The following is a 12,275-nucleotide window of genomic DNA, read 5'->3' as shown; positions in this document are numbered from 1 at the left end:
AATTCTATATATGGCAAAAAAGGTAACACAATTGTTTTTTTAAAAAGTCACAATTTTATAAAAATGTTGTTTTTTTAACATTCAGCTGAGAACTGCTTCACTCTCATACATACACCCACACCCCACTCATATGAAAGTATAACTAAAATATAATATTGTGACTAGTTAAAAGATAGCAAATACCATAAGGTACAAAGTTCAAGTATTAGTGTAACAAGTATCTGCGTAACAAACGTCCTTAGAGGGAAAAAAGGCATGATTTGTCACAGGTTTGGTTAATTGCCCTCAAAGTTTACAAGTTATCTCAGTTAAAATGTGTTGGCTGGGGAGGACATTTGAGTTCTTAAGGGGAAAAAAAGCTTTAAGTCAGGCTAATGATTTTTATCCTTCACATGGTAAATACAGATTATCCAGAATCACTAAAGCAAGAAGTAATTCAAATACCCACTGGTGGGTCAATCAAAAGGGTTTCTGAAGCATCCGTTCTTGTAGGGACAGACTCCAGCCTAGGTTCTGGTAAGAAATCTCTCACCCTCTTATTCACTAGTGTTTGAAAACAGGCAACCATGCTCTAATTGTACTTTTAAGTAGTTTAGGGATTTGTAGACAGTGAATTTTTCAGGAGCATGATAACAGTATTAGGGGTACATGAAGATGCTTTAAAACACAGAAAAACTTACCAGCACATCAGGGCCCTAAATAGCTGGCGGGATTCCGAAACCCTCCCCATAAGATGGATTGTTTTAACTCTAGAAAGTATTAGGCTCAGAATTATGAAGAAGCATATTAACCCGAATGATTTCTAACTTCAGATGTATAATTAACGCTCTGGGTAATAATCAAAAATAAACCCACGTTTTAGAGACAATGTAGAACTAGGTCTAGCTCCTTTGTCTCTACCTGAAGGCAAAAAAAAAAAAAAAACCTGTTTTCCAGTTGCCCTCACAAATAACTGCTAAATGCCTCATTATAGTCAGCGGATCAATTACAGTGTATAAAAAAGAAAAACTGATCATCTCCTTAATCAGTGCTATTATCGATATAAAAGGTTAATTTACAAAAACGTAAATATTTATAACCTAATCCACCTGTATTTTCTGCTTTTGCGCCACAGGTCAAAGGATATTTTAAAATTCACAAAAACTAAAACCTGAAAGCCTCAAAATAAGCTAGAGTCACCTTACCTCTTCAAAAGGAAAAGGGCCTAAGCACACAGTATTTACATGCAGGAAGTTCAAACACATGACCAGCATCTGCTGATAAGTCACTTCCTCATTCCTCCCAAATCTTCACAAAACATGTGCTGTGATTTTAGGTGAGATCTATAAAAATATTTTGTGCACTTAAGTCAAAGAGCTTAGAATGCGAAGCCCTAAACTAGCACTCTGTTTCTTTGCTGTCGACACGGTTCTGACGCTGCAGTTTAAAGGAGGTGGCCTTTTCACTTCTGGTGACTGGATGGTCTGTGAGGTCCTCAAACGACTTGGCAGCTGTGCCGCTATTCGGGAAGGGGTCCTTCTCAAAGCCGTCCTCGTCCACATGCGAGTCTGTGCTGGGGTCCTCCTGAATGGTGTCCATTCTCTGGTGGTCCAGCTTCGGAGCCACCGGCGCCGATGGGATCACGGGGGAGGCCTGCAGGCGGCCTGGAGTCGGGGGTACGGGGAGGGGTTTGAGGACGCGAACCGATGCTGAATCCATGCTGCTGAGCATTTCGACATTCTGTAAAGATAGGGGTTCGACAGATGGGGATAAAGGATGAACCGAAGGCCCTCACAGCTCCAACCTCACCCACCAGGTGGCCTCATTCTGTCGGCACTATGATCCCTCTCGCAAAGGACGCCGGTGAAGCTCGCTCAACCCAGGGAGTAACTGAAAACACCTTTCATGTGTGTGACAGCTCACCATTCCAGAACCCAAAAGCCAACTCAGACCTATCAAGTTAAGATCCCAAGACAGGAAACGCTCTCAAAATATTAACTAAGTCAGTGCTGAACAGCTAGATCACTTCTTATGGTTGTAGGAGGGGCAGAACAGCACTTTTTTTTTTTTTTTTGGAGACAAGGTCTTACTCCGTCACAGAGGCTGGAGTTCAGCAGCATGATCATAGCTCACTGCAGCCTCAAACTCCTGGGCTCAAGTGATCCTCCTCCCTCGGCCTCCTGAGTAGCTGGGACTATAGGTATGTGCCATCACATCTGGCTAGTTTTTAAATTTTTTACAGATACAGGGTCTCACTGTGTTGCCAGGCTGCTCTCAAACTCCTGGTCTCAAGTGATCTTCCTGCCTCAGCCTCCCAAACTGCTGGGATGACAGGCTTGAGCCACCACACCCAACCCCCTTCTCTTTTAAATCTCTGTCCATGCAGCTAATCAAAGTTCATCACTGCTGGTGTCAGGAGAGTTAATATCCAACCTAGACCCTTCCTGCTGCAACACGAACTTCCAGTAGACAAAGAAAGCTCAGCTGTAGGGGCTGAGAGCTCTTGCTGGGATGGCCAACTGAAGGTCTCTGCTTTACAGGATCTCGAGATGCAACTGGAAATTATTTTTTCTTTCATATGGTGTACTTACACTGGGGTGAAATAGCGACAGAGATTCATATTGCTTATCCAATTTCTTATCCTAGAAAGAAAATACCAAAAAAAAAAAAATCATTCCTACAAATAAAATTCAGTTAATAAGTGCTCTTTCTTCACAGGCTGCTCCTAATATTAAGAACTTAGAACCTAAGTTGTAGAAACTGGTAGCCGGCTCAACAGATGAGAATGCATTTCTTATGCAAACTTTCTAGCTGTGCCACCAGTCTAAAACTGTTTGCTTTGCACTCCAGTGCCTTTTTGACATTAAGCACAGCAAGAGGCATGGTTTAAATGCCATTTTTCTGAGAGATTCCCCCCCACCGCCACTGTGGCAGGAGAATAACAAGGGCGTCTTCCTGTGCATGCAGATCACTGTCCCAGGTCCTGGTGGGCTGCGGCCTCCCCCAGCACCAGCCTCACACTGCCCTGCGCACGCTTCTCACAGCTGTCTCTTCCAGTGTCTGCTGCCCACACTGTTCCACATCATACTCTGCAGAAGGCTGAACACGCGGCCATCTGCTGCCTCCATCTCTGCCTGTGGCTGAAGCATCACACGTGACAACGGGCAAGGCAGGGCAAAGAACCTCGGCCTCGGCTTCTCATCTGGCTACCGTGAATGTGTTCTGTGGCCAGAAACAGCCTCCCTCCACTCAGAGGCTTTGCTCTGAAATCAAGGGTCACGCCTCACGGTCCACAACTTCCACCGCAACACAAAGGATCTGACCCTCCCGCGAAAGCATCAGGATGGAGGGCACTGTCATCCAGAGACATACTCCTCTGCTAAAGCTTCAAATACGTCACCTTTAAAACAGCTTTGCGTCAAGAGAAGTGCTCGCTAGGGACGTCCCTCCCCACACCCATCACACGGCACCACGCGCTGAGGAAGAGGCCCATCGGCAAGACAAGCCGTGGAAAAGAAAAGAAAGCAGAAGGCCGGACAAATGCCTCTTTTCCGAGAGTGAGCTGTGCTAGAATTTTTAAGGTGCTCATAGGAGGGGCACGTGAAAGTTTCAGAGAACAAGTCTGGAAGCCTGGGTCTGGCCTCCTCATGTCTACAGCAGACAGATCCCCACTCTCCATAGATGTAAGAGTGTTTCCTCACAAGGGCCTCAAACTTATCAAGTATCTGGAGTTCCTCAGACAAAGCCCAGCTCAACTTCTAGAAGAGACTGCTCACTCTTTAGCTGGAAAAATCTGAATACCCTACACAATGCAAAGACTCTATATGGCATATGGGGAACACCTTTGAAATGTTGATGCCTGATATTTGCTCTATTATAACAAAGTCAGCCTGAAAATGCCTTGTTTATAAATGAAGTCTTACTCATTAAAGGACCTAGACAAATCCAGTTAAATAGTCTCCAGTGCTTAGAAGTATAAAATTCCTAAGAATATAGTAGAATAAAATAAACATATTAGAATACAGAAATAGAATAAATATATTAGAATAAAACACAAAAAAGTATCCTTCTTTTAAAAGGCCATTAGCTAAGCTTTCCACAAGACAGGCTCTCCTAGAGATAACACCAAAAAATGTCATTGGAAACATCAGGCAGGACTTTGCTAAGAACAAATTTTATCTTTTCCAAAGATTACATGGTTGGAGTTGCTCAAAATCTTAATAAAATGTTTAATTATTTAAAAATTGGTGACTTACCACACAATGGACAAGAATGCTGAAAGGAATCCAAAATATCAAGGAGAAAACCAGGACGGACCCTACGATGTTGTCTGCTAAAAACTTCCCTGTGAACAATTCCAAACAGTAAATGTCGTGACCAAGTAGTTTACAGATCTAAAATGAAATGCTCTTAGATTATCATCGTTGTGTGAGATGCCACAGTTCCTGGCTAGACACTGCTACTAGCACAGTACTGGGAAGAGCATCTAGGCCACCGATAGTACACCTGACCCTCCCTGCACACCACCAAGTTGCTAACGCCCTGGTGCGCTTGACGGGACTGCGGAGTATTCCACATGCTCCTGCAGTAACTGTGTCAACAGACTAACCATATAGAAGGCTACTACTAGGACAACTGCTTAAGAAGACAAGGTTTCTGTTAACTGGATATTATTATTTTTGCGATTTAACTCTAAATTATGGACTCTTGAGGACACAGTACATCCTCACTTCTGCAAGATACGAGGCCCACTTAAATAAAAGACCCATCAAGGAGGATCCAGACTTACAGTCTGTAGGCTTGAACCATGCTATGCTATCATGTGCACATTTTTTAGTAAAGAAGGAAGCCAATATTTTGACAAATTATTTATTTCCCTCGTTGGAAAATTTGTGCATCCAAGCTACACAGGGACAGACCTATAATGAATCCATTTTATTCTAGCCAACAAAGTTGTTTCATAACAAAAGCGGTGAATATTTTCACCTTCCACTGCAGGATTCGAGCACATCACTCTGAAACCACACTTTTCTAATGTCTTAAAAGAAATCAGCTAAGTGCTAACTAAACAATCTGGGGAAATCACCTACCAAAAGTATTGATGCTCAGCTGGTCAATGAAATCCCAAAATCGCTCAATTACATCCTGTACTCGTTTCTCGCATTTGCCCTGTGAAGGGAAAACATACAGCATTATCCCTCAACACGGGATGGCAACCTGGATTTATAAAAATAACTTGACACTGGCAGGTGTGGTGGCTCATGCCTGTAACCCCAGCACTTTGGGAGGCTGAGGCAGGAAGATCACTAGAGGCAAGGAGTTCGAGACAAGCCTGGGCAACATAATGAGACCTTGTCTCTACAAAAAAACAGTAGTAATAATTGAGATGTAAAGGGGTTCATTAAAACCAAACATTTCGGTCTCTTTTTTTTTTGTTTTTAGAGTCAGTGCCTTGCTCCCTCACCCAGGATGGAGTGCAGTGGCATGATCAGAGCTCACTGCAGCCTCAAACTCCTGGGCTCAAGCGATCCTCCTGCCTCAGCCTCCCAAGTAGCTGGGACTATGGACACAATTCACCATGCCCAGTTAATTTTTCCTATTTTCTGTAGAGACAGGGTCTCGCTATGTTGCCAGGATGGTCTCAAACTCCCAGCCTCAAGTGATCCTCCCGCTTCAGCCTCCCAAAGTGCTGGGTACAGGCTTGAGCCACTGTGCCTGGCCCTGGGTCCCATCTTTGACACAGGGGAATAACTTGAGGGTAATGAGTACCCAAGAAAGCAGAACATACTGTAGCTGATGCTTTCATAATTGGTTCATTATTGTAAGTGAATTTAGAATTACAGTAGACAAAACTCAAGAAAACCAGTTTGCCAAGGATGGGGTATTCTAGTAAAGACAATACTGATCACACACAGTGGACAGTGAAGAACACAGCCACGCTCCCCAAGAAGCCTCTCTAACCATGATACCCTTTCCTGTCATTTTGCATGAAAAAAAATTATGTAGAGAACAAAAGCATCTGACGTAGGTAAGTCAAGCAGCCTTCCAGATCTTTCCTACTCATTCAGAACCTGTTTCAAGATCACACCTTGAATAATTTTGTAATCTTAGTAAATTCTCTAAGTAATCTAGGGAAGCATAATTAGGACCCACTGCCTGAACCCAACCAACTTCAGTATGAAGTCCCCTCCCCCAGGTCCTTCCCGGTCTCTGGGTTCAGAGTCTCCCACAAGGGAGTGAATAAGCCCCACCAACCTGAAAGCACTTGGTCTTTTCTTCCTATTTACAAAATCAAGTACTTACAATATAAAAACTTCCATGCGGCTGTTACAGAAAAGGCTGTATGTAAATACACACTTACATTCATGTCACAAAATCCTACTGTGCAGGGCTTTCCTTTCCTCAAAAATAAGTTCTTTTGTTCAGCATCAACATAGGGCACACACCGGCCGGAAAGGTCCCTGCAGCACACCTTGCACGAGTTGTCAGTCTCTGAAAGAGAGAGCAGGGGTGACCGCCGGGGTCTTCTCAGAGACCCGCTCTCCCCCCCACTCCCTGACCATGCTCCCAAAGAGGCAAGAACCCACATTTACTTTTTCTTTCAAAAGCGAATACTATCCACATCCACACTCCCAGGAGTGCTTTCTGAGCTCACACTCCTCCACCCTTGGTTACAGAGGCCACAAGGTTAAACAACTTACAGAAAGGTCTCTGTTACAGATTAAAAGCCTCTCTTAAAAGTCAAATTATTCTCTCTACTTGGAGCCCTTCACAATGTTCCTATAAATGTGTCCCTTTGTCCCAACATTCTTGCTACACGGCAGGTTCCAGTCCTTGGCTTCTCAGTCTGAAATGTGCCCTGCAGGGCCGGGGGCTCCACCAGAGCCGGAGCAGCTGCAGCGGCGTCTGCCTGCGGTGCACAGCCCACCCCGTGACTCCCGCAGAGCCAGCTGGCAGCACAGGGCCTGGACAGCCAAGAGCCAAGTGGGCACACACAGGAGTGGCAGAAATGCCAGAAAATTAAACTACCAGCGTAACTCAGGAGACAGTCTTTTTTCGACCCAGGATAAAGTCCATATTTATACTTAGGAGAAGACAGAAATCAACGAGAACACAAAAACAAAACAAAAACCTTTTCATCATTCACTCATTTATCAAACATCTCCTGGGAGCTTACTGTGTGCCAGGCTGTGTCTGCCCTTCCAGGGCACCCCGAGCCTCTTGCCACTCACTCAGATCACTTACTGGCCACCTCCTGTGTGCTGTCGTCTTTATTGACATGTTGTTCTTCCCAGAGGAGCCACCTACTCCACTGTATGGATGGTTGGTTCTCAACTCAGTGATTTTAACTACTGGGTTCTTGGTCTATTTTGTTTTTCTTTCTTCCTTTTTTTTAATTTCAAAGGATCAGTGACAAGCTTTGTCTATTTTGAAAAAACAGAACCCTCTCATCAACTCATGCTCTCTGTTGAACTTGGGTGGGAAGCTCAGAGGCCAGCCAGTCCCTGAGGCCCTCAGACCAGAGGTTCCAAAACAGAGTGTGGAAAGCTAAGGAAAACTGAGAGGCCAGCAGGAGAGAGGCTCCTGCCCAGGCTGCTCTGGAAGAGATTAGGAGGGAGTGGGCCCAGCCTTGCTGACGACGGCAAAAATTCTGATCTAGTGGGGTCATATCCTGGAATCAGCTCTTTCTGGTTGAGCTCTAGAAGGAGCACCCTAGTTCAATGCCTGTGGAATACAGACAGCTACTGTTGTTTTCATGGTTTACATAATACAGGGGAGAGGAGGGCAAGGAGCGACATCCACCCACCCTCCCTCCCACCCACACTCAACCACAACAAAACGCCCTCCTCTCCCACCCCAAGGCCTGCCATACGGCCTGAAAATGTAGCAGGAAAGACCAGGAGGACAGTTTTCACAGGTGGGCTGGAGGAGCCAGGATCTGAATGCAGAGAGGTCTGTCTCCAGACGCCACTCTGCCTGCCCCCCTCGGCTTGGTTCTCACGCCCGCCCTGACCGGCAGTGGCAGCAGACACCGCCGGGCCTCCACATCTCCTGCTGCGGACTCCATGTAACACTGTCCTCACCGTTACATGCACAGGACTCCAGCTGCTGCTCCCTCTCACAGAAGGGGATGCACTTCCCATCTTTACACTTGCCCAGATCCAAGCAAACGGTGTCATCTTCAGCATTTCCTGGAGGGGGACACTCACTGCTGTTCCCTGGAAGCAAACACCAATCAGCACGCTGAGTCACAGGTCCACTGGTTCTACAGAAGCACAGTACGCTGTTTCTCATATAAGAAGCCAGCACTTCGCAAACAGCAAAAAGTGATTCAATTGTTCACATTTTTTTCTTTTATCCTTTTATTGTGAAACGTAACATACATATAAAAAATGTATTAAATATATAATGTCTGTGCATACTATTATCACTAATAAACACCTACATGTCATTATTTAAAATAAAATGCAAACTCCCTATGACGGCTTAGAAGAGCTGCGTGGCCTGGCCCAGTCTGGCCCCGACGTCACTGCATACAGCTCTCTCGGAGCCCACCCTGCTTCAGCTACCACGGCCTCCACGCACGACCTCTAATACTCCAAGGTTTTTGTCACCAACATTAACAGATACTATTCTTCCCACCTGGAATGCTCATCTTCCACTCTTCTGGGGGAACTCGCTGGCTTTTTCTCATCATTAAGTTCTGTCTCAAAGGTCTTTTCCGAGACATCTCTGAGGATGCCAAGTTGCTGTGACCTCCCACTTCCACTATGAGCTATTACCATACACTCTTTCTCTTCTTTGTATGTTTTGCAATTTCTATCTGATTGTCTACTGTTATCTTCTGTTTCCCTCCAGTAGACCGCTAAGCTCCATGAGAGCAAAAATTAAATCTATTAATTAATCAACCTATGTCCAATCCCATCATATGGGAGGTAAACCATTAATATTTTTTGAATGAATCAATGATTCTTAAGGACACAGAAAAGCCCCCAAAGAATGGTAAGCCTGGGGAGGAGAGGATGGAATGATGACTCATTCTGGAAAATCAACAGCACAAGCAGTTAAAGGTCAACACAAGAAAAGGAGAGAAAAACTAGTGCATGAAAGCAACGGACTATACCCAGAGCTCTGGACTAGCCTTTCGGCAGGACGAACAAACAAAAGAATTCTGACTTAAAGGCCTCTGGAGCAATAACACACAACTTAAATCTGGCCTGTTACAAACAAAAGCAGTTGTTTATTAAGTACCTAATACATTACCAGGCACTCCGCCTCTGATCTCATAAAACCCTTTATGGGCACTAGGTATTTACAGCATGAACAGTCATTTAACAAACTGCTACCAAAAGCAAGCTCCGGAAGACGTTCAGTGAGCTCAGTGAAGGTCTGTACTGTGGATCATTATTGTATTTTCAGTATATGATGCTGCCCTGATACATCTTTAAAAGTGCTCAATAAATATTTGTTGAATATCTGTTCTTTTTGTTTTGTTTTCTTTGAAACAGAGTCTCACTCTGTCGCCCAGGCTAGAATGCAGTGGCATCATCCTAGCTAACTGCAGCCTCAAACTCCTGGGTTCAAGTGATCCTCCTGCCTCAGCCTCTTGAGTAGCTGGGACTACAGGCAGGTGCCATTACAGTGAGCTAACTGTTTTCTATTTTTAGCAGAGATGGGGTCTCGCTCTTGTTCAGGCTGGTCCCGAACTCCTGAGCTCAAGAGAGCCTCTTGCCTCAGCCTCCCAGAGTGCTAGGATTGCAGGCATGAGCCACTATGCCTGGCCTGAACATCTGTTCTTAAAAGACTAAAATCAGAGTATCAGACAAGTAGGAAAATAATTTAAAAAGCAGTATAATCTATTTGACACAGTCCTCAAAGTTTAGCATGCATCAAAATCCCCCAATGGAATATGGTAACACAGATCACTGGGACCTGTACCCAGTTTTTAATGCAGCTGATTGGGGAGGGGGCTGAGAATTTCCACTTCTAACAAGTTCCCAGGTGATGCTGATGCTGCTAGTTAAGCAATGATTTATTAATAACAAATTTATGTTCTAGCAGCTACTCTGTATAAATATCAAGGAAACAAAAAGCTGTTTGATAAGTACAAACACTTTTTTTCAAATTGTTTTATTTCTTACGTTTATTTAAAAAGAAAACATCTTTCTGAATCCATTTTATTATTATAATAAAGACTAAAACACAAGCCAGTTAGAAAATGTTTTTTCAAAGCTTGATTGAGATATTCAGGTTCCTGGAAAACTAATGTGATACTGACAGATCTCAGAACTTAAAAATCACGAGCAGTATGTTACAAAATGATGCAAACATAAAAACCAAAGGAAAAGCCAAAATAAGACACAACTTCACATTCACTACGTCCCTGAAGACCTCTGGCCTTCTGTTTGCATCCTTCTCACAAAACCTAGACGGCCATAATCAGAAAGACAGTAACAAGTGTCAGCGAGGATGTAGAGAAATGGCAACCTTCATACACTGCTGACGAGAACATAAAATGGTGTAGCCGTTTCGGAAAACAGTCTGGCAGCTCCTCAAAAGATTAACACATTGCCACACCAGAGAAAAAAATTTTTCCTTGGGGCCACAGTGTTTTATTACGAAAACACAATAAAAACTTCAAAAACAAAACGATCCTTTCTAATTTAATGAAAAATGTGTTATTTTTTATTGTTCTCTGTGAGTTATGTGCAACTTGAAAAATAGTTCTCATGGCTCTCAAGGTGAAGAGACATATGAGTTATATATACTTCACGAGGCCCAGGCTCAAAACTAGCGTGAGTTAAATGCAACTCACATGGCAGTTAATGTGTTAAGCACAGAGTTATAGTACCATATGACCCAGCAGTTCTCCTCCTGAGTATATATACCCAGGGAACTGTCCACACAAAACTTGTACATAAATGTTCACAGCAGCATTATTTATAACAGCCAAATAGTGGAAACTGCCGAAACGTCTATCAACTAATGAATGAATAAACATAATGTGGTATGTGTGGTATATCCATGCAATGGAATATTATTCAGCAATAAGAATAAAACACTGATACATGTTACAACATGGATAAACCTTGAAAATGCTATGTTTGATAAAAGATGCTAATCACAAAAGACCACATATTGATGATTCCATTTATATGAAATGATCAGACAGACAAACCCATAGAGACAGAAGGGTTAGTGGTTGCTTTGAGTTGGAGGGAACACAGGGATTGGGGGACCACAGCTGAAGGACACCGGGTTTCTCTTTACAGTGATACAAATGTTCCAAAGTTGATCGCGGTAATAGTTGCACAACTCTGAAATACTAAAAATCATTGAATTGTATACTTTAAATGGGTGAATTGCACGATATGTGAATTATGTATCAATAAAGCTGTTATAAAATCCAAGCAACCAACCAAAAGAGACAGAAATTTTGAAAAAATAAGAATGGGAAAGATATACCAGACAAAGAGGAATAAAAAACCTGAAGTAGGCAGGGCGCGGTGGCTCACGCCTGTAATCCTAGCACTGTGGGAGGCCGAGGCGGGCGGATCACTCGAGGTCAGGAGTTCGAGACCAGCCTGAGCAAGAGTGAGACCCCGTCTCTACTAAAAATAGAAAGAAATTATATGGACAACTAAAATATATATACAAAAAATTAGCCGGGCATGGTGGCACATGCCTGTAGTCCCAGCTACTCGGGAGGCTGAGGCAGTAGGATCGCTTAAGCCCAGGAGTCTGAGGTTGCTGTGAGCTAGACTGACGCCACAGCACTCACTCTAGCCCGGGCAACAGAGTGAGACTCTGTCTCAAAAAAAAAAAAAAAAAACCTGAAGTAGCAAACTGAATATTGTTTTTTGACAATTTAAGTCAAGAAAACATTACAAGGGTCAAAAAGGAACATTTATACTGAAGAACAGCAGCTCAAGAAGATGTAGAGAATGTGTCCATTTATGTGCCTAATAATATGGCTTTGAAATTTTTAAAACTGACATGACTACAGAAGATACGGGTAACTCAGTAAGGACAGATGGAAAGGTTAGCTCCAGAGAGACTGAGGTCCTAAATGTAAAAGGAAAAATTACGAAGCTAACAGAAGCAACTGTGGAAAGTATCTTTGTAACTGCCCACAATTCAAAAATACACACACACCCCCCAAAATGATGGATTTGATTACATTAAAATTAAAGATTTCTGTTCCAGAAAGGACAACAGATAAAGGAGAGGGATGCGCAAAACCAAATGGATTATTACACAAGAACTCCTCCAAATCCACAGGAGCAAAAATGCAA

At 43.4% G+C, this 12,275-nt stretch overlaps 1 protein-coding gene across 1 annotated transcript in view; it reads right to left on the bottom strand.

Annotated features, from left to right (window-relative positions):
- Nucleotides 1-101: 101 nt before the first annotated feature.
- The window catches only part of ADAM17 (ADAM metallopeptidase domain 17), a 55,409-nt gene continuing 43,235 nt past the window's right edge, over nt 102-12,275 (bottom strand). Inside the window, exons 14-19 of the mRNA XM_069495268.1 lie at nt 8,064-8,198; nt 6,341-6,471; nt 5,070-5,148; nt 4,236-4,324; nt 2,571-2,621; nt 102-1,719 (exon numbers count right to left, since the gene is read on the bottom strand). Of these exons, the coding sequence (XP_069351369.1) occupies nt 1,378-1,719; nt 2,571-2,621; nt 4,236-4,324; nt 5,070-5,148; nt 6,341-6,471; nt 8,064-8,198 (827 nt within the window). The 3' untranslated portion in view covers nt 102-1,377. The remainder of the gene's footprint in view (nt 1,720-2,570; nt 2,622-4,235; nt 4,325-5,069; nt 5,149-6,340; nt 6,472-8,063; nt 8,199-12,275) is intronic.

Source organism: Eulemur rufifrons, chromosome 19 (assembly GCF_041146395.1).
Source record: "Eulemur rufifrons isolate Redbay chromosome 19, OSU_ERuf_1, whole genome shotgun sequence".
NCBI classification, from domain to species: Eukaryota; Metazoa; Chordata; class Mammalia; order Primates; family Lemuridae; genus Eulemur; species Eulemur rufifrons.
The sequence above is the reverse complement of the archived record's forward strand: the minus strand, read 5'-3'. Positions and strand labels throughout refer to the sequence as shown.